The sequence below is a fragment of the Camelus ferus genome, chromosome 27, assembly GCF_009834535.1.
Source record: "Camelus ferus isolate YT-003-E chromosome 27, BCGSAC_Cfer_1.0, whole genome shotgun sequence".
Lineage (NCBI taxonomy): Eukaryota > Metazoa > Chordata > Mammalia > Artiodactyla > Camelidae > Camelus > Camelus ferus.
Window position 1 is genome coordinate 2914199 of NC_045722.1, and position 25499 is coordinate 2939697.

General features: G+C 47.5%; 1 protein-coding gene across 10 annotated transcripts; it reads right to left on the reverse strand.

Annotated features, from left to right (window-relative positions):
* Window positions 1–25147, reverse strand: PARP6 (poly(ADP-ribose) polymerase family member 6). 10 transcript variants are annotated; one of them, XM_032469151.1, is made up of 24 exons: window positions 24990–25147; window positions 23538–23794; window positions 21060–21259; window positions 20322–20399; window positions 19495–19589; window positions 18993–19053; window positions 18665–18755; window positions 18149–18215; window positions 15473–15622; window positions 14331–14541; window positions 13743–13796; window positions 12311–12406; window positions 11918–12010; window positions 11164–11289; window positions 9673–9738; window positions 8683–8750; window positions 7333–7381; window positions 6973–7085; window positions 6136–6208; window positions 5362–5431; window positions 1415–1494; window positions 958–1021; window positions 702–786; window positions 1–358 (listed from the first exon to the last, which is right to left on the reverse strand). In XM_032469151.1, exons 3-24 carry the CDS (start codon window positions 21060–21062, stop codon window positions 256–258), a joined length of 1896 nt encoding a protein of 631 aa, XP_032325042.1. In that variant the 5' UTR covers window positions 21063–21259; window positions 23538–23794; window positions 24990–25147; the 3' UTR covers window positions 1–255. The 10 variants fall into 10 exon arrangements, 8 of the variants coding, with proteins under 8 accessions (XP_032325042.1, XP_032325039.1, XP_032325041.1 ...); XM_032469148.1 differs by having other exon boundaries at window positions 23538–23797; XM_032469150.1 differs by having other exon boundaries at window positions 23538–23797; window positions 24884–25147.
* Window positions 25148–25499: the final 352 nt, after the last annotated feature.

A 25499-nucleotide genomic window follows, 5' to 3' on the forward strand; every position in this document is an offset into this window, starting at 1 on the left:
TCCAGTCCACAGCACCTTCCATTTTATTGTTTTATTTACAAATAGGGTGAAGTCAACTGGGAAAGCCAGGGGTAGGGAGTCAGCCTGGGCCATCCAAATGTGGAGTGGTTCCTGGGTCAGTCTCCACCGAGGCCGCCTCTTCCATCCTTCTCCTGCCCCTTGGGGATGGCCCCTTGATTCCTCAGGGCAGCCTCATCTGCTGCTCCTGAGCCCTTTTACGAGGGGAGCGGGGGTGGTATGAGGGCTGGGGCCCCCTCAGTTTGTGTAAACCTGAGTTCCGATCACACGCATGATTTCCTTCTGTATCTTGGGGTCCTGAGTATTAATGTTGGCATCGCCCACCTGACCATCCTCATATCTGCCAAAAATAGGGCGAGCGTGAGCGTAAGAGAGAGAACAATAGCAGCATAACGTCACCCAAGGGAACTGCGTTTGGACCTGCGGCCTCCCTGGCCCAGAAGTCAAAACCCTTTCTAGCTACTCTTTAGGGTAGAAGAGATTCAGGTTATCTGGTTTCCTCCAAACAGACACTGATCTATACCGACCCCCGTCCTCCAAGGGGAACGCCCCAGTGCCAGCTCCCCTCAGGCAGCCAGGGACAAGTCTCCGGTAACAGAAATGGACTTTCCTCATAGTCACACATCATCATGCTCCCACCCTCACTCCTCCAAGCAGTCTCCAAGGTACCTTCCTAGACTTACACAAAGAAGAACCGTGTGCAGACATGGTCGGAGACAGGGCACACCCAGATGTTCCCATGCTTCTGGAGGTCCTTAGATGTAATCACTGGGAAGAAGAGGGCCAGAAGTTATAGGTATAATGCTTAGGTCACAGGATCCAGGCAGGGGAGGGACGACATGATGCTTCAACATCACCATTAGCAGGATCAAGTGCCAAAGCTGCACCAGAAATAAAGACCAGGGACCCAGAAAAACAGGGACCAGGTGAGCCACCTACCTTCACAAAGTGCTATGCAGTTCAGATTCCGACTCTGCAGGAACCGTGACTGAATGGATCGGGTCTGGAAGAGGAAAGCAGGGCCAGGTGGACTGTTACGACCTGCCCTAGAGAGGCCGGCCGGCTGGCAGTGGCTGGGGTGGGGACAGGGATATCCTGAGCTCCCAGCCATCCCCTGAAATGTTGGTTTTTCCATAATCAGTCTGGGTGAGTCCAGGCTTCCATCTTCACATTTTCATGTCAGTGCATTTAAACTCAGTCTCTGCTTTCGTAGTTATGACTGAGGCCACAAATGACTCTGGAAATTTGTTCATCTTAGAACATATCTGATTCCTTCAAACGATCTTTAACCTATCCATCCCCCGCCCCCACCACTGTTTCCCCATCCGTCTCTGCAGCCTACACTTACCCCAGAGGAGGGGTCCTGCCTGGGTGGAGCAAGGGCAACTAGTAATACCTGGGGGATGGTATTCATTCTGTTGTATCTCTGGACCAGCTCGTCCTTGGAGGGCATCCTGTGCTGTCCTTTTCCCATTCCTGTCACAGAACAATAAGCCAGTTCATAAACCCATTCCTTAAGCAAACATTTACTGAAATGCCTACTATGTGCCAAGCATTGAGCCAGAGATACTTGGTGATACAGCAGTGAATAAAACAAATACTGTATCTGCCCTCACAGAATTCAGTCTGACGGAGATATCAGAGAAGGAACAGACAATTACAACACAGCGTGGTAAGGGTTATGCTGGGAGAATAAAGCACACTTTGTGAGCCAGAGGAGGGGACCCAGCCTCGCCCAGGGGTTTGACGAAGGCTTCCTGGTGACAGCTGGGCTGAGAACTACAGGATTAGGAAGAGTCGGTTAAATGAAGAAGGGGAGTGCTCTAGGCAGAGGTAATACAGCACTATGAAAGGCCTGGAGGAGAGACAGAGCAGGGCCTCAGCTTGTACGGAGCACAGCCAACGGCACAGGAGTGGTGTGAGATGACATGCAAGAGGTGAGCTCCGGAGAAGATCAAGCAGGCCTTGTAGGCCATCTTAAGGCCACTGGAGTTTATCCTAAGAACATCAGGGAACAACTGAATGGTTTTAAGATGGGGGTAACACATGAAATGAGCCAGGCACGAGGGGCCCAGGAGAGTGGTGACGTCAACACCTCGGGTCAAATGCCAGGCTGAGGGAAGTGAGTGGAGAGGAAGCAAACAAAGTCGGATCTACTCTAGTTTCAAAGCGACAGACAAGGCTCTGACCAGTCATTCAGAGGAAAGGGAGAAAGCACAGCAGCTAAGCGAGGAACACTCTTCACAGGTAACCACGTGGCAAGCACCTTGAAGAGCTCTGCTTCCTTTCGAAGGTCTCCCAGACTCGAGGAAGAGGAGCCGGTCCCCTCACTTTCGCCCTGTCTAACTCCACAAACCCTCTGCCATCCGCGCCCCTCAGTGAAAGCCCGCTTACAACATTTATAGGCACATTCTGGATTCTTCCTTTTTAGATATGAAACAGTGCTTGTGCGCCCCTGTTCCCAATTCTTCCTGGCCTATGATCAGGACTTCAGTCTCTGTATTCAGCTCTATCACAGGCCCAGCCTCATCACAGTTAGGGATGAGTTCGGTGTAAGTGTGTATGAGACATGAGACCGAGAGGGAAATGGATGAGGATGGGAAATGACGCCATCCTTGCAGGCCATAAGCAGGGCCCTCATCTCCCCAGTTCACCCTGGAACTTCCTGTTGTGACTAACTCTCTCCTGGCTTTGTGACAGCCACGGTATAGAGGTAACGATGAGAACCATGGACTGACATTCTTCACTGCTCAGGCTGTCAATTCATCATGCACTCTCACTGGAGTCCTTGATAGATTTATGGCCTGAACAAAATTCAGGTCAATGAGCACCTCAAGACTTCAATTGTCAATTTCTTCCTCCTACAGGACATCCACCACCCCTCTGTTTCCAACTTCTCCATTGGCTTTAAGTTTAGTGCTGCATCCAAACATCATGACCTTCTTGGCCTGGGTATTGCAGAGCACGGATCTGAGTGAAATGCACATTTAGGCTCTATCCCAGAGGATGGGAGAGAACAATCTGATTTCTATGGCTGGTCTTAGATACGGCCCTTATGACATAATCCAAACCTTCCCCCATCCTAGTCCTGTTGTATACAATCCTGTCCCTATTGACCCAGCCATCTTCTGTCAGTTTCCTGAGAGCAGACCCCGAGAACTTGGAGGCCAGAATAATCCCTGGATGCTTTGTGTCCAGAGTATATACTTTTAAGAAGTTTCTAAATATGACTAAACAGACAGATAGTGTTTAGCATCCTTTCCCATTGTCCCTCATCTTAAGCTGCACACTATGACCAAGTCATCAGAGGCTCCACTGGTCAAACGGATGCTCTATTTACCCTGCCCCACAGGGGCACCCCATGCCTCTGGAGTATGGATACCCAGAGGAAGAACAGAGAAAATCAGAGCAGAAAAGGGTGGAAGGAAACATACAGTGAACACAAAGTTGGCCAGATGCCAGAGTAACTAAAATCAGCTGAACATTTACACGCATCCCACCCAGCGACAGACTCACGTACCTATGGGGCCCTCAGAGACTCAGTCATTCAAGCAAAGCCTACCTTGTCAGTCCAATATAGTGATAAGAACACTGGCCCAGAAATTGAGAGCTGGATTCCAGTCCTAGCTCTGCTACTTAGAGCTGTGTGACCTCAAGAAAGTCATTTAACTTTTCTGTGTATCTGCTTTCTAATCTGGACAGTAACAAGAGACTGGACAAGATGACCTATAACTCCAATAGTAAAAGCATATGGTGTTTTGTATCTATAATCAAATCGACCTTTGGAGAGGGAGAAGGATGGTGCCGTATTATGTTTTTATGTAACCAGTACATGAAGAAGAAAGTTAAGAAATCAATAGAGATTCCTGGCTCCGACTGATAACTAAAGGCACTCTGGCAGTCTGATAAACCAAGGGCAGCGGGAGAGGAGAGGGAGAGATCGGGGGACAGACAAGAGGAAAGAACTGTGTGGGCGCTGGGAGCCAAGCATCTCACTACTTAGCAAGTAGTAGGATATTAATTAGAGGGGATCTCAGACCAGGACGAAGATACACACTGAGGAGCCCAGACAAAGCCAAAAAGACGGCCCCGACCCCAGCCCCACTCTGGGCCCCAGGCGCACAGAGTAAAACTCATCCACAAATGCAACAAATGTGGACTGGGCACTCACCCTGTGTGGGTTAATCATAACTTTTGGCTCATGACACATTATCATTTATTGAATAGGACAATGAATACCTACAGACCTAACCCGGGAACTAAATCCAAGAACTAAAACATCACCAGTGACTTGCATCTAAGTGCTCCTAACCCTATCCCAACTATCTGCCTCCACTTGGGAGGCAGCCACTATCCTGAAATTTGGGTCCTGTCTTCTTCTTCTTTATTCTTTAGTTTTATCACACACACACATCCACCCCTAAATAGTTTTAAGTTTGTTCACTTCTGAGCAGTGCAACAAAAGTGTCACACAGCAGTAGTCCTCTTTCGAGTAGTCACTTCTGAGCAGTAGTCCTCTGCACCTGCCTTTTCTCACTCAACTAGTACTAAGATTTTTCCATGCTACTGAATGCCACTGTTGGTTCATTTTCATTGCTGAATAATAATCCACTGTGAGAATCTAGCACTGGCCCCATCACATGGTAGACACGCAACCACACGGTGGCTACCTTTTACACAGAGACTACACAGAACAAGAACAAGACGGAAAAGGAACCACGACATGACCCTGGGTCACTGAGAGAGCTCTAAGTCACACTCGTTTCTGAGCTGGACAAAGCTGGACCCATCTCCTGACTAGAATGTGGACCTCATTCATGCCTTTGGAATAAAATACTTTGTCTTGCATTCAACGTGACTAACATAATAGTGTGTAATTATAGACAGTTTAAATTTTAAAAGCTGGTTGACAGGGAGGAGAACAATGTCTCCAGAAATGTGAGCCAGCAGGAAGGGACTCGGGCTCACACATAAACCCCCTGCACACGCGCACGCCACCTGTAACGGCAGGCTACTGCCCCAGCGCCAACAACGTGTTCTCCAAAGAGCCTGGTGCCACCTCCAGTTACCCCCTAGCCCACCCCCAGGGCCAAGCCCACACAGTGAACAAAACCACCCCCCTGAGAAGAGGGTACCGAAGAGAAAGGGATACAGTTGGCCTCACCCTGCGAAGAATCCAACTTTCTAGTGAGAGAAAGTAGAGAAAGATTATTTGCCCATGACTGTGGGGAGAGCTGACACAGACCAAGCGTCCACAGCGGAGGAGGAGGCAGCACAGGACTACGTATTCACAAAACGGATGCAATGTAAACAGACTCAGGGCGGCCAAAGATTATTTCTTACCTGAGTATCCAAAGGAAATACTGGAGATGGGGCTCAGGTAGATGCCTTTGCCATAGGCTGCTCCATGCAGCTTGCAGGGAAACACCAGGGTGAGCAAGGTGAGCCTGGGCCCTCCCACGGCTGTGCACTAGGCAGCCACAAGGCTTCCGCAGCCCTCTGTCCCTCCATCTCATCTTCTCACTCATTCAGATAACTTTAAGCACCTACTCTTGAAAAGCTGACTGGCTGAAAAGTGGGCGCAGGTTAACCCCTCGGTCTATGAAGTACTAGATACTGATGCACTGGTGAGACGTGCCAGAGCCAGTGAGTCAGCCGCGCAGACTCCACGCCCGTGTCCTTACACCTTGGTGCATATGCTGAGTCCCCCCCAAAGCAGGCACACAGACCAGGAAGCCAGGAGGAGGGATAATAACAACTCCTTGGAGTCTTGCGGGGCAAAGAAGTCTCCTGTATCTGCTCTCTGCATGAACGGCACATAAACTGAAGAGCTCTAACAGGTTAACTAATCAGGTGGCTGCAACCAGCAACCCCTATCCCTGTCTGCAGCTACATTCCTATCCCTAAAAACAGCAACACACACAGCCTAGGGTCAAATGTACAACAGCCACACTCACTCTGCACGTACAGCCTCAACTTCCTCCCTAGGGAAGCCTCACAGGAGACTAGGGCTGAGAATGGTGAGGCAAAAACAGCTGAGTACTCTAAGGCAGACTTCCCAAAACTGAGTGGCGGGGAGGGGGGCGTGGAGAGAAAGGGAAAGGAGCACAGCCTCACCTGCAGTTTGGTGTAGGATGCATTGACCAGCCCGTTGCGCAGGATCGAATGCCAGTTCTCAATGTGGGACCCACTGTAAGGCAGGGCAGAATACATGTCTCCTCGTGGAATGAGGGTCCCAGGAGCACTTCCAAGAGTGCCACCCCCACCCACTGTCACCCACACAGAACACGAAGATGGACACAGACACACCCAGCGATGGACGCGCACGTGAACAGCCACAGGCGCGCGAGGTGTGTGCGCCTGGCCGACCCTACACCTCCACACCCAGTCCCACCTTCTCTTCGGCGCTTCAGCTAGCCCCATCCCAAATCCTGAGCTGCCGGGTCAGTATTTTCATCCGCCTATTGTCCTGCTATTTCAAATTAAACAAATTCATCTCGAACTCAACAAGCTTAGCACTGAGTCCACATATGGCTTCCAGTCATGCTTCCACTTCTATTTTAAGGAAAGGGTACAAACAACTCTCTTTAAGTTACCTTTAATATCTTTTTTCTCTCTCTCCTCCCACAATTAGGTATAAATTGCTGATTTCCTTCAAAGTAGCTTTCAGATCTATCCCTGCCAATCCCTTCCTTCAACCACATCTTTTTATATGCAAATATAATTTCTTCTCAACTACACCGTAGGTAGCTTGAGAGTAGAGACCATCATATCTTACGTACCTTTATCCTCTATAGCCCTTAACACAACAGCATTTAATAAACATTTGCTGACTGACTGGCTGATGCACACAGGTAACACAAACTCATACTCCTCAAGTAAACTGGCCCTCCCGTCCCCCTCCACTGCTCGTTGCCTCATCCCACACCCATGCCCAGCCCCACTCCTCCTCACTGGAAGGCAAACGTGCTGCCGTAGAGCTTCTTGGCGGTCCGGAACCGAGCCTCCTTGGCAGGAGGGCTGCTCAGCAGGAGGAACTGGTGTGAGGTGTGCATGAACTTCAGCTGCTGCCCAGGGTGGGGGTGGGGTCAGGAAAACAGAGCAGAAACCGAGATCAGGGAGGGAAGGGTTGGGGATAGGGAGCAAATCAGGTTTCTACTAACCCCGAAGAAAAGGAAATGCGCTTAGGGTCAAAGGCCACTGCTGACGGACAAGCCCAACAGGCAGGCCCAGGACCAATGTGGTTAGCTGTCTGGAGATCTCCCTGCACTTCATCAGAAATTTAAAGAGTTCAGAGGGAGAAAGGTCACTTACCCTGCTGAGAGGTAGTTTGACAATGTGTGACCTGTTGCTAGAGATGATCCTGGGACAAAACAGAGAAAAAACAAAACCAAACAGAAGACAAAGTAAGTGTGTGCTCAGGCCACCCTGAACAAAGCAGCAGCCCCTTCTTCTGCCCCTGGGAGAAGGGGCAAGGATTCCAGAGCTATCTGAATTGTGTGTCCACATCACTATCTGGATATTCCTATGGGTAATAATGTTTGTGTATAAAAACGTAAAAGCAAAGTTACTGACCAGAGACCAGCCAGTTATTGGGTAGTTAACAATGGATAAAAGAAAGAGAAGGCTGGGAGGTGGGCTGCTACATCCAGGGAGAGAAAAGAATAGAACAAAAGGAAGAGCACAAGAGGTCAGCCACCAAGCAAATCAGAAAGGTGGGGTCTGCAATTAGGATGGTGACAACTTACACCTGGGAATTACAAACTGAGAACTGAGGCTCAGGGGTCATCCTGCCTGAGCTCAGGGGAAGGCTGAAGGCTCTCAGAGACAGAGGGGATGGAAAGTTACCACTTGGGCTGGAGAAAGAAACAGAAGAAACCAGAACTAACTTCCAGAGGAGTCAGAAGCAGACTGGGCTGCATGTAGGCTGAACTCAGGACAGGAGAGAACAAAGGCATAAACCGCTGAAGGCTCAGCAAGGGAGCATTATCTCCTGTAATGAATATGCTTTATCTTTTTGCGCATGATTCATGTACTAATGATGCCAGCCTGGAGGGTCTCTGCCTGGTCGTTCCTCATGCTAAGAGGGAGCATGCTGCACTGAGAAAGCACTAATGTCAAAGGCTAACTAGCTGAGGGAAGTAAGCTCAAGGGGAAAGCTACGTCAGGAAAAGAGAACAGAAATCAAGATCAGGGAGGGAGGGCAGTGGAGAAGGCTCAGAGCCTCTGCAAGGAGAAGGGAGTAGTAACAGCGCTGCAAGGCTCTGGGCAGTCAACGTCAACAGCGTAGTCAACATCAGCTACTTCCCCGAGACAGGAAAAAGGAGCAGAAGGGGAGACAGACCTCTCTGGGAGCACAGAAAACCTAACTGAAATGGGCAGTGTTAACTTCGACATGCAAGCAGCACTCAAAAACCTACTGCGAAACAAGAAATCCCTAAAGAGAATTCAAGAAAGACATCATGTCAGAATTTGTGGGCTCTCTGTAGGATCAGAGCTCTTGTCGAGGCCAGGTGTATCAATAACACCCCAAGCAGCAGCAGCCATGACATCCACAGCCTTGGGAAGGACGCTGAAACCGCCTCTAACAGAAGGTGGGGGCTCCATGACCAGCACTGCACTCCACTCCCCCGCCCACCAAAGGATGAACCATTCTACCCATACCACTGAAGGAGAGGGTGCGCCAGGGGGTCCAGCTTGTCCATCTGCTTCTTGATTTCCAGGTATGAGCCCTGTAAGACAAGAGCCGTACGGTTACCTCCCAGAAGAGATGGGAGCACCCCCTTTCCACAGACTGCCAGGGCCCAGGGCAAAGCAGGCACCGACGGCCACACCAAAGCAAGAGGAGACGGGGTTCCCACCCTCAAGGACCCAGTAAGGTTGGGACGACTCGTAAATAAACATGAAAATGACTGAAGATGCTTACAAAACAACATGCAGGTGGGTCTCCCTCATTTTATGCAATTCCTACAGCCCTAAAAAGTTAATTATAAATCAAAAAATAAATAAAATCAATGTCTTAGAAAGATTAGGCTAATGAATCCTGTGGTAAAACTTCACATAAAGCAGAGAGTCTTTCTGACAAGTAAATCATCCCTCCTAGGTGTATCTTATGTGTTAATCTGAACTGCGACACATAGGACTTGCTGAGAAGAGGCCCACCTGTAAATGTGAGTACAAATGAATGTCTACTCATGCAGAGACTGCAGACGAGGGGTGGGGAAGTCTGGTGTGAGACAGCCTTGAGTCAAAGGATGGTCACTGCTCCATGTGGCTGCCCCACCCCTGGAAGGATAGAAGATGCAGGCCCCTGGGTCTAGTTCCTTACCTCCAAGCCCCCTCCTCACCCCCCAACCCTGGGCAGAGGTCCTTCCCTCACTTCTCTAATGCCCTAAGAATTATGGAAAAAACATTAAATATGAACAATTTGTGAAGGAGTCTGCAGCAAAGGTAAAGGCCAAGAGAGACATAAGGAGTCAAAAAGAAGAGTAACAGAGCTAACAGAACAGAGAACAAGATTGGAAAGACCAAGAAAATACAGTGAGAAATCTGAGTAGCATCTCTAAATCTTCACTCCACTCCCATGAATCCCAAGCAGAACAGGGTACTTGAGCAGGCAGGCAGAGGGCAGGGGACGGGCAGAGAGCAGAATACCTGGGTCATCTCCCGGATGGACATCACACTATCCAGAGCTTTCTGAAGTCGCTCATAATTCTTCTTCTGTGGGGAATCAATGGGAGAGAAGAACCAGATGAAGAAAAGTGGAGGAGATTAAAATGTGATGAAAAGCAAGGCCAGATGTACAAAAGAAGTCTAGGCCCCAAGGAAATGGGATAGTATGTCATGGAAAAAACATACATATAATGTCAGAAAATTCTAATCACATGGTAGTTCTCCTTTTTACCAGGTGAGAGTAACAGTACAGTTACTTAACCTCTTAGAACCTCAGTATCCCTGCATGTAAGTGAAGACAGAAATTCCTACCACCCTCATAGAGATGTCCTGAAGAGGAAATAACATACCTAAAGAACCTGGCAGGAGGGCATAGCTCAGGGGTAGAGCGTGTGCCTGGCATGCATGGAGGTCCTGGTTCAACCCCCAGTACCTCCATTAAATACATACATAAACCAACCAACCAACCAACCTAATTACCTCTCCCCCCAAAAAAAGATTAAAACAAAAAGGACCTGGTATTGCGCCTGGTACACAGCAGAGAAAGTAACAGTGAAGCACTGTGCTGGGAACCTGTGATGGTTAATTTTGTCAATTGTTAGTTGTTTCAATCTGGGCCATGAAGTGCCCAAACATTATTCTGGGTGTGTCTGTGAAAGTGTTTCTAGATGAGATGAAAGTTTGAATGGTGGACTGAGTAAAGTAGATTGCTCCCTCTGCTCAGGTGGGCCTCATCTAATCAGCTGAAGGCCTAAACAGAAAACACTGAGTAAGAGAGAATTCCTCTTGCCTGACTGCCTGGAACTGGGATGTTGGTCTTTTCCTGCTTTCATTCAGACAGGAAATGAAAAACCAGCTCTTCTTGAATCTTGAGCCTGCTGGCTTTTGAACTGGAACTTATACCATCAGCTCTCCTGAATCTCTAGCTTGTCCACTACAAATCACGGTACTTCTCAGCCCTCAGAATCACACGAGCCAATTCCTTACAATAAATTTCTTCCTCCATGTATCTTCTATTGGTTGTTTCTCTGGAGAACCCTAACTAGTACAGTACTTTATATATATTATCCCTCACTTTCATAACAATAGGTATTATCCCCTTTTTACAGACAAGAAATTTAAGGTTCAGAAAGGCTGAGTGACTTGCCTAACACCATTCAGCCGGGAGCGGAAGAACCACAAATGGAGCCAAGGTCTGTCTGGCTCCAGGGCCTATATCCCTCCCTATCATGGCGTAACTAATATCAACCCTTCTCCCCTTCTGACAAACTCAGAAGTTATTACTTATGTGATATTATTGTTATGTTTAATTATTTATTTACTAAAACAGCTAAAGCTTAGGGTTCAGCAGGTCCATTTTCCCTGTCCCCTTATTCCAAGCTGTTGTGTACACCCGGATAACAGCAAATAGTCTCCCACTATCTTTTACCATTTCTGTTCCTTAGCCCTGATTTTCTTCCCAAGCAACTATACCTTAGGGTTAAAGGCCAGAGTCTTGGGATCAGTGGGGTCCACCACAGAGGGATAAGGCTCAAAGATGATGCTCTTTCTCGGGGACTCCAAAGCTGCCCTACACATGGCCACCAGCAGATCCACCACCTTAGGGGAAAAGAGAGAAAGGGGGCAGAAGCTAAATGACTTCCCAGCGCTGAGAGTCACGCAAAATCCAGCATAGGTCTACCTTCTGGAGGCTCTCAGCATTTCTCTTTTTAAAAACAAGTAGGTTTATGGTTTCCTCATTAGAAAATATAAGCTCATTATAAAAATTCAAGAACAATGTTTAAAAGAGTGATTAAAAAAGGATAAGAATCATCCCTTTGTCCCCAAATCTATTTCCTCACAGGTAACTACTGCTAAGTTTGATGTATATTCTTACAGATATTCTCCCTATAGAAATACTTATTTTATTATATAAGCAGTTAAAAAAAAGAACTATGCTATAGATACTGTTTTTTTTCTCTTTTATATATGTTATAATTTTATATCCATAAATAACAGCTATATGGTATTTCCACTTTAAGGACATACCATGATTTCTGTAACTGGACCCTGTAAGATAAGCCTCTATCCCTTTTTTTTTTTTTTAAAGAACTATTATAAACAATACTACAGTGAACATCCTTACACAGGAAAGCATTTCTGAAGATTAAATTCCAAGCAGTGGAACTGCTGGGCTCCCTGGCCTTTCCTGATCCCGATTCCCCAGCAGCTTTTCTCTCCCTCGTACCTCTGCGCCAGTGGCCACCTCCTCTGCGGCTCCAGACATGACTCCCAATGTGTAGAAGGAGAAAACGCACAGTTCACGAGTACAGACGGCTGGCTGAGAGGACACGTTAAAGAGTTGGTGGTGGCAGGAGGTATGCATTGAGAAGATATTGTAGGGAGAGACCTATGCTGACCTCAGACCACTCTAGAATGATATTCACATGTCCTCATCTTTCCAAGAGGACTGCTGAGATTTGTTTTCTGAGAAAAACAATTATTCTTAGAGTCTCAAGGAGTACAGACAAAATTCTACCCTTACCATAGACCCAGGAAGAAAGGAAACTTGGAGAGATGACGAGTGAAGGGGCCTTAGCTATGGGTGCAAGGAAGGGGGTCACAAAATAGAAGAATATACCTTGAGCATGGACCCATTCTGGAAGACATGCTGCTCATCACAAACCACACAGTACTCATTCAATGTTGGAATCCTCTGCTCTGCGTATTTCATGATCTGGAGAGAAAAGATTCTATTCAATTTTTTGGAAGTACAGAGACAGATACGAGAAATAAAATTTGAATTCCTTTTCCAGTTACTCTCCTACCTCCCAGGCCCGCACCTAAGGCAGAATCTATTCTTGGGTCCTGCACTTAGTTAAACAAATGGTCTGACTCCAGAGCTAAAACTATATACTACAGTAAAACTAAGACCAGCCGTGGTAGAAGACCTGGGGGAAGACCCCCTCCCGCTACCTAACCCGTACACAAACTTGGGCAAGTCAGTCATCCTGCGGCTTCTTCACTTGTACGTTACAAGTGAGTATTCGGTCCATGATAAGACGGCAGGGGAGCCTGAGAAGCCATTCTAAGCACCTAGAGCAATCAGCCTGTAAACTGACCAGGACCACAGATACAACTCTGTGCTGGGAAAACAGCATCAATCCAGAGCTCATGAAGCAATACTCTCAAGTGTTTTCTTGCATACACTGTTGTAACAGGCTTTTCCAACTATATAAACTTTGTGTATAAATCAAGTTATTCCCATTTCACAAACTTTAGGGATGGTAAATAGATGTGCAAGGACTTTTATTCATTCACTTAATGAAGATTTACTAAATGCCTACTGTGTACCTAGCTCAGTGAACGGTCTCCTTTATTATTCAATAATATAAAAGATTGTCTTCTCAGATCCTACAGTCCAAAAAGGGAGATGTGGAATGTTAACAAATTAATTACAACTCAAGGCAGCGTATGGTACACAACACATCAGTGCCATATAAAACAATAAGCATCTTAAGAGTTCACTGAGAGGAGACACACTTCCAGCTAATACATTCTGAGAAACAGAGAAGAGTTTAAGGGAAAAGGTGGCACCTGAGACTTGACTGCAAGAGGCAGATACAGGGAGGAAGGCCAGTGTGGGGAATGATATGAACAAAGGTGCTGGAGATGCAAAAGTGAAATCACGTCCAGAGAATAAAGGAGTTTCAAAAAGAAGCAAGTAACTAATAGTGGCTGAGCAGTAAAAGTTTGTGCAAGGATGTGGGGGATCATAAGAACACCAGCATCGATCCTTCTCTCATCTTCAAGTGCGTTTTTGCACTTAAAATTGGCAGTGCCTCATTTGGCACTTGATCTTCCGTGGTCTGTGTAGTGTTGTCTTCCCAGCAATGCTCTAAGCTTCTTGAGGATGGGAACCATGCCTCTACTCCTGTCTACACAACACTCAGTATAGTTCTGGGAGCAGAGCAATTCGGGAAATGCCTGCTGAGGAGCTGGGAGATGTTAGGGGATCAGATGGGTTAGAAAATGGGGGAAAGGCTTTGGAATGAAGCTTTGGACTTGATTACCTGGACGAGGAATCCATATTCCAGAGTGGGGATGTTCTTGCAGTGACCACTGACCTGATGAGAGTAAAATGACAAGACCCCATGAGCCTCCTGTGATGCTGGTGCATAGAAAAACCTTGCTCGCATCCACTACCTGTAATTCTTCTGAAGCAGATAAGCCCTAGCTCTGATCAGTCTAAGTGATCCCCAGGCTACAGAGAAGACTTTTAGACATTTTTGCCAAAGGCTCTTGAAAAAGGCTCACCTGTCCTTAACTCTCTTCAACATAGATAGAACAGGCATGCAGAGCTTGGCTGACTACCAAGTCCCAACCACAACTTAATAAAATCATACATGACACCTCCCTAGGATGCCCAGAACCAGACTCTCTCCTCATGGCCTACTATCAAAGAAGCTTGCGAGACTGTTCAGACAGAAGTTCACAACTATTAAAAAATGTGTTCCATTCTACTCACTCATGATTCATGCCAAGGTTTGACTTATGACACCTGGACAACCAGATCCCTAACCCCATTTTGAGAAGTTATATTTCCACATTTCCCCTCCCACCCTCTGACACCCAAGTCAAACCCTCCCCAGCCCATGTACCAAAGGGAAGGTCCGTGCTGGGGGAGGGAGGCCCACGTGCTGGGGGCACAGGAGACCTGCCTGGGGGCTGGGAGGGTAGCCAAACACCTCTACTTTGGGGTTCTTCATGGTGCAGGAGATGGAACGATTCATGAGGCGTCCAACTCGAAGTTCTGGTACACCCAGTTTGCCTTTCAGCATGGAGTCCTGTATGATAGGGAAACTGGGAGACCTGAAGAGAGAGCAAAAAGGAGTGATGGAACTGGGGATTCAGTGTGAGCCCTAGGAGAGGCCAAGAGGTAAGAATGGGTGAAATGACCTAAGCCAAAGAGCAACTGATAACTGAGGAAATTTCCACGGGATCAAACTGTCAAAACAAGTACAGCACCACAATGAATTGATTTTTATGTCATTATCTGTGTGTTCTTCCAATCGGAACACAGAGAGCAGGCAGAGGCAAAGCCAAGGCCACTCTCTACAGCAACAAGGCCAGGTAAGGAATGATACCTTGGAGAGGATGCCTGTTTCGCTTACTGTGTGTGTGTGTGTGTGTGTGTGTGTGTGTGTGTGTGTGTGTGTGCGCGTGTGTGTGCGCGTGCGTGCGTGTGTGTGTAGAAGTAGTTATACTCCAAAAAGCCTAATATCTGACTGTCTGTCCATAATGGTCCCTGGAAAACTACAAATATGCATTTGTATTTGCCTTTAGGAATATGAGAAGGCACCAGGGGGAAAAATGGAGGCCTGGGGTCAAAGGATGGAGCAATATTTATTTCCAGAACCTAGATAATAAATCAATGTGCCCCTCTGTAAGAGCTAGGAGTTGCTACCTGTTAGCTCTGACTCTGCCTCCTTAGGACAGAGAATAAGGATGAGGGTCAAAGAAAGGAAAGATGGGAAGATTAACACACATTTCTGCAAATACATACCATGAGCTAGGTACTGTGTTTTACATAAAGGACGAGGTATGACTACTGAGTAAGGAGGAGAAGGGTAAAGACACAAAGGGGACAGGACCATGTGGGTGGTGTTGGTAGTTAAAAGTACAGAGTTCAGAGAACCTAGGAAGAGGATAGATTAGATAAGTTTACACAATCAAGAAGGTGGGCTGGGTGCTTAGACAAGGTGAAGGTGATCAGAGACAATCAGCTCAGGGAGGAACTTACTTGGGGATGGGTGAGAAGATGCTGAGGCCAGCTCGGAACTTCTTGATGGTACCACTTGCCTTGAACCAGCTGTGCCTCTTCTCCTGCTGGGTCTTTAAGAAATCGTTGCTGAGATGTTTCCATTGTTGGGATGTAAACATACCCAGGATCCTAAAGAATCAAAGAAGAATAGAATTAGGGAAGCCTAGGTAAGGGAGTAGGTCAAGAAATAGGACTATGAAAGGCAATGAATCTAAAATTCAGACCCAGGGACTGTAAAGCTAGTTGTTGTAGGGTACTGTGTGTCTGAAGACCCACCTGATACATCTTAGCACGTGGAAATGTACTGTCCTAAAGTACCTCTTTACCTTAGTGGGTAAAAACTCACTCCCTTACCGAGCCTAATGGACCAGAAAAATTCTGAGATGCTTTGCAGTTTAGAGGAAGATCTCAAAGGTGAGTCTTCGAAAGCTGCGAACCTGCCAATTTATTGCCAAGAGAAACCATACTGAGAGCAGAACAGAAGTGGAGGAATGGAGATGAGTCCCACCCACTGCCTTGCAAACAGTGAAGAAAAGGCCAAGGGACATGAGGAGTACTGCCATTGTGAGCCCAAAAATCATATCCCCAAAGTTATGGTTTCCATAAGCTGGGCCCTCAGCTACCTTGTCAATCCTTCACTTGTCCTTGATCAGCTCTCTCTAGCATAGCTCTACACTATTATTCTAAATCCTTATCACCTTCTTTAAGCTCTTAACTTCATCTCTAACCAATAAGCTCTTTCTTCTCAAGGGAGAAAACTGAAGCCATCAGATACCAGCTTCCCTAGTTTTCCAGCACCATTACAAAATCTATCTCCACTTCCACCCTCATCATGATCCCACCACTCTTGGGAGACAAGGTGACTATCCTGCTAAGGACCAATTGCTCTATTTGTACTCTAGATCTCAGCTCCTCTTCAGGGAACTTGATTTGTCACTCATTCCCCCTCCTGTCAGTTTTGTTTACCAAAGTCTACAAAAAGTTTCAAATTTCTGCACCTCAGCCTAGCGACTCTCCCTCTTCCCTCCCAGCCTCATCCAGATTTCTCAGTCCATACTTACTGTTTCTATTCTGCTGCCAATCACTCACTCCTCAGCTTACTGTGTTCTGGTTTCTACCTTCACCACTTCACTACAACTGCTCTCACCTTGATGCTAAACCCAACAGAAACTCCTAAGTTTCTCTTACTTGTCCTCTCTGGCATCTGGCCCTCCTCGCAGACACACTCCTCCATGCCTTCAGGGACACTGTTCTCGTCCCATTGGGCTCCCGTTTCTCTGACCAACCTACCTTCAGTGTTTCTTCTTCTGCCTCCTCTTGGTATTTTGCTGAGTGTTAAAGGGTATTTTGCCCTTGATTCTATTTTCTTCTCATTCATCATGCTCTCTCTCAGCAATCTCATATTCTACACAGATTGCAATTCTGACCCATTCATTGATACATATCTTCAACATGAATCTCTCCCATAAGGAGCAAATCTATATAGCTAACTCACTATTGAAAAATCTCTACTTAAGTATCCTAAAGTTACTTTTAAACAACGGGTTTAAAATGGAACTAATTTTCTATCCTTTTCTCACAAATTGGTTCCTCTTCTTAAATCCCCATCAAAATTAGTGGTATTACAATTTACCACTAGGCTGGAAACCTACAAGTAACAGTCCACTATTCCTTGGCTCTTATCATATATAACATGTCAGTCTTCACTGATTCTATACCCTGCCAATCTCTCTAGTCTATCTCTCTGTTCTTACCTATAGTCATACTTTGGTTCAGGCCTTCATCATCTCATGTATGGACTTCTACAAATGCCTCCTACTAAAACAGTTCTGGTCTCCTGTCTCATCCTTCTTATTTTGCACAATGCTACCAGAATGGTTTTTTTCAAAACTAAATCTGACCATGTCCTTTCTCTGGCTAGAACCCTTCAATGCTCCCACTGCCTACAAAATTAAAACCCAAGATCCTCTTCTACTGGCTTTAACTTTAGTTCCTAACTTGAAGCTTCCTACCCACGTGCCGCTTCACATGACTGTGCCCTTGCAAATGTTACTTACTCTCAATGTCTGTCTACGTGGGCAACTCTCATCTATCCTTGAAAACCATTCATCATCTCCCTTTCATCTTTCATTCATCCACCTGCCACCAGACTGAGAGTTACAGTTTCCTCTGTTGTTTCTATCCCTTACACATTCGCTTGTATTAGAACATGTATCCATCAGACTCTATCTGGAACTTGACTAAAGGCAGAATCTAAAATTCACTTATCTTTGTATACCAAACACTTAGCAAGGTGCTCAACACATTAAATAAACTACCACTCTCTGAGCTCCTGGAGCCCCATTCTGAGGAAACCACGGAGAAAATGTGACAAGCAGGACTAATTCCGAGGCTGTGCTTTTCCTTGCATGCTAAGTACTGACGAGCCTCTCCTCTCACCTCCAGGAAGTCTCAAGGCCAGACACCCCAGCACCACAGGCTCCTCCATGTAACCATAAATTCGGCTCCCCAAATTTACTTATTTTAGTCTTTCTTGGGCATACCTCAGAAACACATTTTTGGAAGAAAATCTTCCATTCAAGAGTCTGCCTGTCCATCCACATGTCCATCTCTCTTTCCCTCAAATGCTCAAACCAGAAAGACAGAAGTTCTTACTTTTTCAACTGAAGACCCAGCCCAAATCCTTCCTTATTCGATGGCTGGAAAACCTCAATTGACGGTTCTGCAAAGAGAAGAGAAAAGTCCTCGTCGACACAGCTGTCTCTCCTGCTGGGAGTCCAAAGGCCCAGCTCAGTGGATTGGCTCCCTCCTACTCTAACGGTGCTCTGAACGGCAACGAGGGAGAAGAACCTCCAAGGCAGAGGGCAGAGTTTGGGAACCACCTGACACTTCAAATACCCTCAACTTGTGCAAGGAAGTTGACGGGAAGAGGAGGAATAAACAACATCTGGGAACTGGAGAAAACAAGTTCATTAACAAGAAGGCTTTAAGGGGTGACGACCAAGGGGAAGAGAGTAAAGACGCCAATGCAAGGGGCCTGGAAGCTCCTGCCAGCGGCCCACAGACTACACCCAGAGGCCTTGTTCCTAGTTTTTCCCTACCTCAGCGGACTCAGGACTTTGGATTAGACCAAACTCAGAGCACCCACTTTCCCAAAGTCACCGCCTTTACCTGGTCCATCAAGGTACTGGGAGAGAGAAAATCGCAGCCTCAACACAATGGGTTCTGTCCGGAGGACCTTCCAGGCTGTGGAGACTTCCTCCTAAAAACGTAAGGAAAACAGTTTCCAGTTTAGCAACAGAGAAGAGTGGACTTAATTTTTCCCTATATGACACACACATGCACACAGCACACACCACTGCCTGCTGATGGTCTAGGAAAGACAGGGATAAAGACTATGTGCTCCAAACACAGCACCCAGGAACAAGACCCTAGACTGACACGGCAAAACGCACAAGCCCAGCCGGACGCGCTGCCGGCAGGCACCAGCGCCACTCACGTCGAGGAAGCTGATGTTGACGTGGAGGTCGACGTCCACGTCGTCGATCGTTCCATATTCTCTACAGAGACACAGGCGATCACAGGTGAGACTCATTAAGAGAGAAAGACGGGAACAGACTGAGGTAGAGGGAGAACTGAGCCTGGGACAAGGGAGGGGGAGGGTGGAAGGGAGTTCTGTATTTAGGTTTTACCTACAGCCTCAAGCCACTTTCATAATCAGGGCCTTTCCAGGCCAGAGGCCCTTCTTACCTCAAAGGTGAAATGATCAGCCTATACAACAGTCTAGGATGGGGGAACTGCTAAGAAAAGCAGCCATGCTTCCTTACTCACTCCCTTCAGCCAACCTTCAGTATTCCGAGCAACTCCCACCATCATTAAGCTCCTACCTCACCAATGTTCACAGACCCCCTACCATACCATAAACAAAGAAAAAACTTCTAGCTTTTAACGACTCAGAAATGAGCGGCTACTCCCCTGCCATCCCTGAGGCAGAGTCCCACCTGATGGATACAGAGTTCTCACTGTAGATCTCCTTCACGGCTTCAATGTCTGCATCAAGCTGTGGGTGTCGATATAGGTCAGCTGCACAGCTCCCCTGAGTGAGCAGCAAAAATGGTGGAGAGGGGAAAGATAGAGTAGAGGAAAGAGAGAGATGAAAAATAGAACACGAAGGAACGTCAGGAACAGGGAAACCAAATTATAGCAATATACACAGGCAAACGCTGCTTCTGTGAAGGGGCTCCTGCTGGTGGTCCTAGCTGGGGATTTCACTGACTGACAACTTTCCCTCCACCACCGCTCTGTGAAGTTTCAGTAGGCCAACTGCAGGTTTTGCTTAAGTTCACATCCTTCAGTCTCAGCTTCTATCTCCAGACCTTGACCAGGACACTTAGGTATCCCTTCTGTGAGAACACAAAACAGGCTGAAGAGTACAGAATTTAACTCAGACTGATTTTATTTGAAGACTCCAGCATTCCTACTCAGGATCATGCCCTGGGCAGTGACAGCAATAGGCAATCACTGGTAGAATAATCTCTTAAAAATCTGACCCAATTGAATGAAATGACCCTCCCTGGCTAGTGAGGGAATAGTCACAAAGTAATTATTTCCAACTAAGAACACATGGGTAACCTCCATGCACAGAGGGCGTACTCTACCAAGGGAAAGGGATGAGCGCCAGGTAAGAGTGAGGATATGAGATCAGCTCTGACAAGACAATGCTCAGACCACACTCCCATTGTATCTTTATTTTACCTCTGCTTCAAAATAATCTTACTCCTAATGTACACAGAGAGAAACACACATTTAGATACACATGGGGTCTCACCTGAACTCCATAGAGAAATTCCTCTGATTCATTATCTCCCTCCGAATCATCATCATTCCAGAACTGGCCTTTGATGTCCTAGTGATGAGAAATAAGGATACAACCCTGTGTTGGGTACCTATTACCCCATGGAACAGAGTGGGGTGACAGGACGGGAAACAGATTTCCACAAAAAAATGGAAGAAGGTCCCCTAGGACAGAATAACTGCGGCCCTAATCCCTTTGTTCCCTTCACCTCGTCCTTGGGGAGTCTCAGTCTCTTTCTGAATCTGGTCATATCCCCGGCCTAGCACTGACCTGGCGGCATGGAGGAAAACAACTGGGAATTTTAGCCTTCTTAAGTATCGGTATGACTGGGGCTCTGGTAGCCAGTGGAGGAGGCACGTGGAAGACTTCAACGTCAAGGTTGATTCCTAGGCATATCTAGGTTCTAGTAAGAGCTGGCCTCTCCTAAGATCATTCCCCAAGGCAGCTCCCAAACACACCTAAGCTCTCTTGTCTCCTAATTCCCTTTCTATCCCTAGTAATGCTTAACTATCCCCTTCCTTCCCAAGGAAGCCTCCCTATACACACACCAAGTAACGCTGGTTCCGTGTCTCTTCTCCTTCCTTTAACTTCGAATAGCCACTCAACCTTCCAAAAGGGTGGGAGGGAAAACACCAGGAAAAGGTGAGGTCTGCACTTTGTTTCATCTACCCCCTGGATGATCAGTTGGAGAGGTGGGCAGTCAGTTCTCACCATTGGGTCAGTGAGTCACACACACTCCCAGGTCAGTGCTAGGCAGCACCCCTCCATACCACCAGCTGAACCCAGGCCAGTGAGATGGGCATTTAGGAGGCCACAAAGGGAGGCAAGGGAGGGAGGAGCGATGTCAGGGGCTGACTGGAGATCTGCTGGGGTAGACAGCTCTGCTGTTGTGGTGGCAACAGGTCACTGTCCTGTGAAAAGGAGACAATAACTGGTTTCATCACCACTTAACACCCGGGTGGCATATACACAGAGACGCGTGCTTAGGGATACTCTTTTAATACACATTTGTACAGACACTTGCACGTAAAGAGACATACTTGCAGGCATGTACACACAGTTGCACACACAGTCCTTTAAAGATAATACACAGTGAAAGCACTATTCAAACCTAAGTCACCACTGTTCCAATTAAGCTGAAGAGTCAGAACTGGAGTAAGTTCTTGCTCTACTTCATAATGCCGTATCAACCCCTGAAGCCAAAAGTGACGGTGGCAGGTGCTTACGCTACTCAGTCAAATCGGTTCATTTCAGAACATTCTTCAAAGTTCCAAACTCCATTAGAAGCAGATTCTTGTGGGGAGGGCATAGCTCAGTGGTAGAGCACATGCTCAAAATGCACAAGGTCCTGGGTTCAATTCCCAGTACCTCCACTAAAATAAATAAATATAAATAAATAACCCAATTACCTACCTCCCAAAAAAATTAAAATAAAATAAATTTTAAAAGTAAATAAAATGATTTTTTAAAAAAGAAGCAGATTCTTTTTTGGAATCTTTTTAAAAAAAATTTCTTTCATTTCCTTTTTGTGTGTGTGTGGGGGGGGCAGGTAATTAGGTTTATTTATTTGTTTATTTTTAGAGGAGGTACTGGGGATTGAACCCAGGACCTCAAGCATGCTAAGCATGTGCTCTAGTGCTTGAGCTATACCCTCCCCACCTTTTGGAGCCTTTACCCCTAGTTATTGCTCTAAATTTAGTCATTAACTCTTACTAAACAGCAGTACCCCCAGAACACTGGGTGTTATCCTCACAGCTAACTTAAAAAGTACTCAACAACATGGACATGCTCTGTTAGACATAGTCTTAAGTTGTCACAGCCAAAATAATGCCCTGGACTCATTTTGGAACCTACTCCCCAAATAAAAGTATAATAATGATCCAAAGAAATGTTCAAAAAAACACTAACCCCTAGCCCTCTCACAAAATTAAAACAGGAGTGTCCTAGGCTTTCTTGGCTCTGCAGCAGTCTCAGCTTCATCCATTTCCACCTTGAAGTAGCAGCGTCCTAGCTCCCTAACGTGGTTCTACTGAATCTTAGGTTTCTAGATCAGTGGTTCTCAAGGAAGGTTTGTGGGTCTGCAGCATCAGTACCACCCAGGAACATGTTAAAAAATGTAAATTCTCAGACTCCCTACTGAGACCTACTGAATTACATTCCAGAGATTGGGACTAGGAATCTGTGTTTTAAAAAGTCCTCCAACTTATTCTGATGCATAATAAAACCTGAGAACCCCTGTTCTCAGTCCTTGTGTGTTCCAAGGGCCTGTGATCTGTTCCTCAGATACCAACTTAAACCTGGTAACTGACCCAGGATGAGGACGTAAAGCCCAATGCCAGGGCAAACACACAGTAGTCCTCCAGCTGACAGCACCGCCTGACCCATCAAAAACAATATGCAAAAGGAAACTGCAACCAAAGATCTTAGAGATGAAATGGCCTTCAAAATACTACTTCAAAATACTACTCCAGCGCAAAAACAAAAAAGGAGAGCAGGGTGGGGAAGAGAAGAAATAAATGCGGCAAATGTTGATGAGCCGTGAAGCTGAGAGCTGAGCGCACGAGGGTCTTCTGTGCTCTCTACTTCTGTGCACAGGCGGAAACTTTCACATTCAAAAAAACAGAGGCTACTCTTGTACTCTCGTAAAGGCCCTCCCTAAAAAGTCAGCTCCAAAAGTGAACATGAAGATTACCCCCAAGACTCCAAAAGGTTCTCCTTGCTGTCCTTCAAACACATCCAGCATATTCCCAGCACAGGGCCTCTGTCCCTGCGGGTCACCCTTCTTTGAATGCTTTTCACCCAGATATCCACATAGCTCACTCCTTTACTCTTTCATATCTCTGCTTGAAGGTCACCTTGACTATCCAACATAAAACAGCAAAGCTCCAAAGCACAGCACACTCACATTCTCTATCCCTATTCCATGCTTTTTCTCCACAGCACTCGCCACGCTCTGTGTACAAAATGCTTGTTTGTTGTATTTATCTCCCACCAGAATGGTAACAGAAGCTCTGTTTTCACTGTCCACACTGTCAGTCCCTCAACACATATTTACTGAATGAGTGAGTAAATGAATGAACTGTCAGCTGAAGACCTCAGCCAAAGGGAAGATACATACAAAAACCTAAACATATCTACATATAGACAAAATCATACAAAAATGATTCTATAAAGCAAGACTCCACTCACCTTCAAGAGCAGCTGAGAACCAGAATCTGAAGATGAGGGGGCTGGGTTTTTGAGATTTGAAAATAAACAGTCAGGTGCTGCTCTGGATGATCACAGAGGAATAACGAGGGAGGCACTAATGTCCAGCCCGGGCTGTCTTGGGCCGGGTGGTAGCAGGATGGCAGCGTGGGCCACAAGTACCAACTTCCTGAAGTTCTTTGTCACTGCAGAAGCCAAGAAAACTTAGTCTCGCTCCGAGGGCTGTTGCTGCTTGGTTTCTGCTGTAATCACAAGAAGAAAAAAATAGTTCAGAGATTTTTCATGTCCAAGGAAGAGACAATTCGGAAACTACCATATTTCTCAAACCAGGCTGTTTCAGTAAAAGGGACTCCCACCCTCTATTCTCAATTCCTCTGGAGAGATGGCGAATGGGTTTAAAAGGTTAAGAGTGGGAAAAGGGGGAATGGTGGGTGGTCATGAAATTCAAAGAATCACAGGCGTTTTAAAGAGGAATAAGCCTGAAAGACAACCTATTTCAAAGCTTTCATGTTATATACAGAATACGTACGTGTAGGGAGGCCAAGCAACTTGCTTAGGGCCAGGGGTATAGTGGAACTGGGACTTAAGCCCATTTGACAGGTTCTAATTACATCCACTCTTCATGTGATGTGGTTACAACCAATTAAGGGAGTTGTTAATGAACTACGCAAGAAAGACCTAACTGACTTGTCTGAATGAGGTAAGAGGAACCCTTTCAAGAAAAGTTGGGCCAAACACAGACCGTGAGAAGAGCGCCCAGAGAAGGGTGTCTGTCGTTTGGTGCTTAAGTCTGGATGATGGCAGCTAACAGAACGCTTTACGAATTTACGTGGGAATAAGCCAAATGCAAATAAGCCTCAAGTCCGGACCACAAAGGTCCTAGCCTAGGTCCAAGGGCGCTTCCAGGTGTGACAACTCGGAAACCTCCGATCCCAACCTTTCACACTCCGGGTCTGACTCCCAGTCTTGCGGTCCTGGGAAAGCGGGGTATCCAGCTCCCCACCGAGCGCTCCTCTCCAGAGAGCCCGGGCCACGGAACAAAGAGTACGGGGTAGAACGCACCGGCCCGCCATGCTCGCTACCTCGGGTACCCACGGGGGCAGAGGCTGCCGCCCGCGCTTCCAGGACAGGCCCTGAGGCCTCCCTGGGGGAGCAGTTGGAGCTCTTCTCCGGGTTCCTCCGGAGACCCCGAAGACCCCAACACCTGCCTCCCGGGGAAGAAGCTCTGTGCCCGATCGGCGTCGCCAGCCGCCCGGCCTCGAGCGAAGCCTGTCAAGCCCAGGGGGGCCTCTCAGAGACACCCGGTCCAAGCCCCTCACTTCACCCACCCCGGCCGCGGCGGGGCGGGCCCCGCACCCTTCCTGAGGCCCGGCCGCCCCGCCCCGTCCCGTCCCCGTGGTGGCCGCCTCACAGGCGGGCCTCGCGAGTACTCACGGCGACCCCGGGCCGCGCGCGGCCGCCGCTGAGGGGACGAGCGGCCCGGGACGCCCCGCGAGGGCGGAGCGGCAAGCCAAGGGGCGGGGACCGGGCCGGCCGGGCGAGGTCGCACGCCCCCACGCCTCGCCGTTCCGTCACGGCCGCGCTGAGCCACTCTGCGCACGCTCGCGCGGCGGCACCGTGGCCACGTGACCCGCTCCGGCCCAACGGCCACGCGGCCCGCCCGGGGCGCGCCTCCGCCCCCGACGCCGGGCTTGGGGCGCCTGCGCAGTGGTTGCCTGTTGGGAGGAGGGCGGAGCTGGGGGAGGCGCCTGCGTCGTGGAGAGGGGCACGTGCGTGGAGAAATAAGAAGGGCCCCGGTGATGCGCGGAGGGCCTTCGAACCAGACTGTTGGAGCTTGGCGCCCCTTGTGGTTGGGAGGAAGAAACAGGGAAGGAGATCCTGGCTGCCTCTCCTTGCTGGAGCCCAGGTTGGCCCATAGAGACTGAGAAGGACCCCCCGAGGCTC

What these genes read in the sequence shown, in the direction of transcription:
- PARP6 (XM_032469144.1), bottom strand. Translation starts at nt 21,013, where the DNA reads ATGAAACAAAGTGCAGACCTCACCTTTTCCTGGTGTTTTCCCTCCCAC. An exon ending in AGGTGGCCACTGGCGCAGAG is followed by an intron (nt 11,290 to 11,917) that starts GTACGAGGGAGA and finishes TTTTCCCCTAAG; the next exon opens with GTGGTGGATCTGCTGGTGGC. An exon ending in CTGCATAGCACTTTGTGAAG is followed by an intron (nt 787 to 957) that starts GTAGGTGGCTCA and finishes TCTTCTTCCCAG; the next exon opens with TGATTACATCTAAGGACCTC.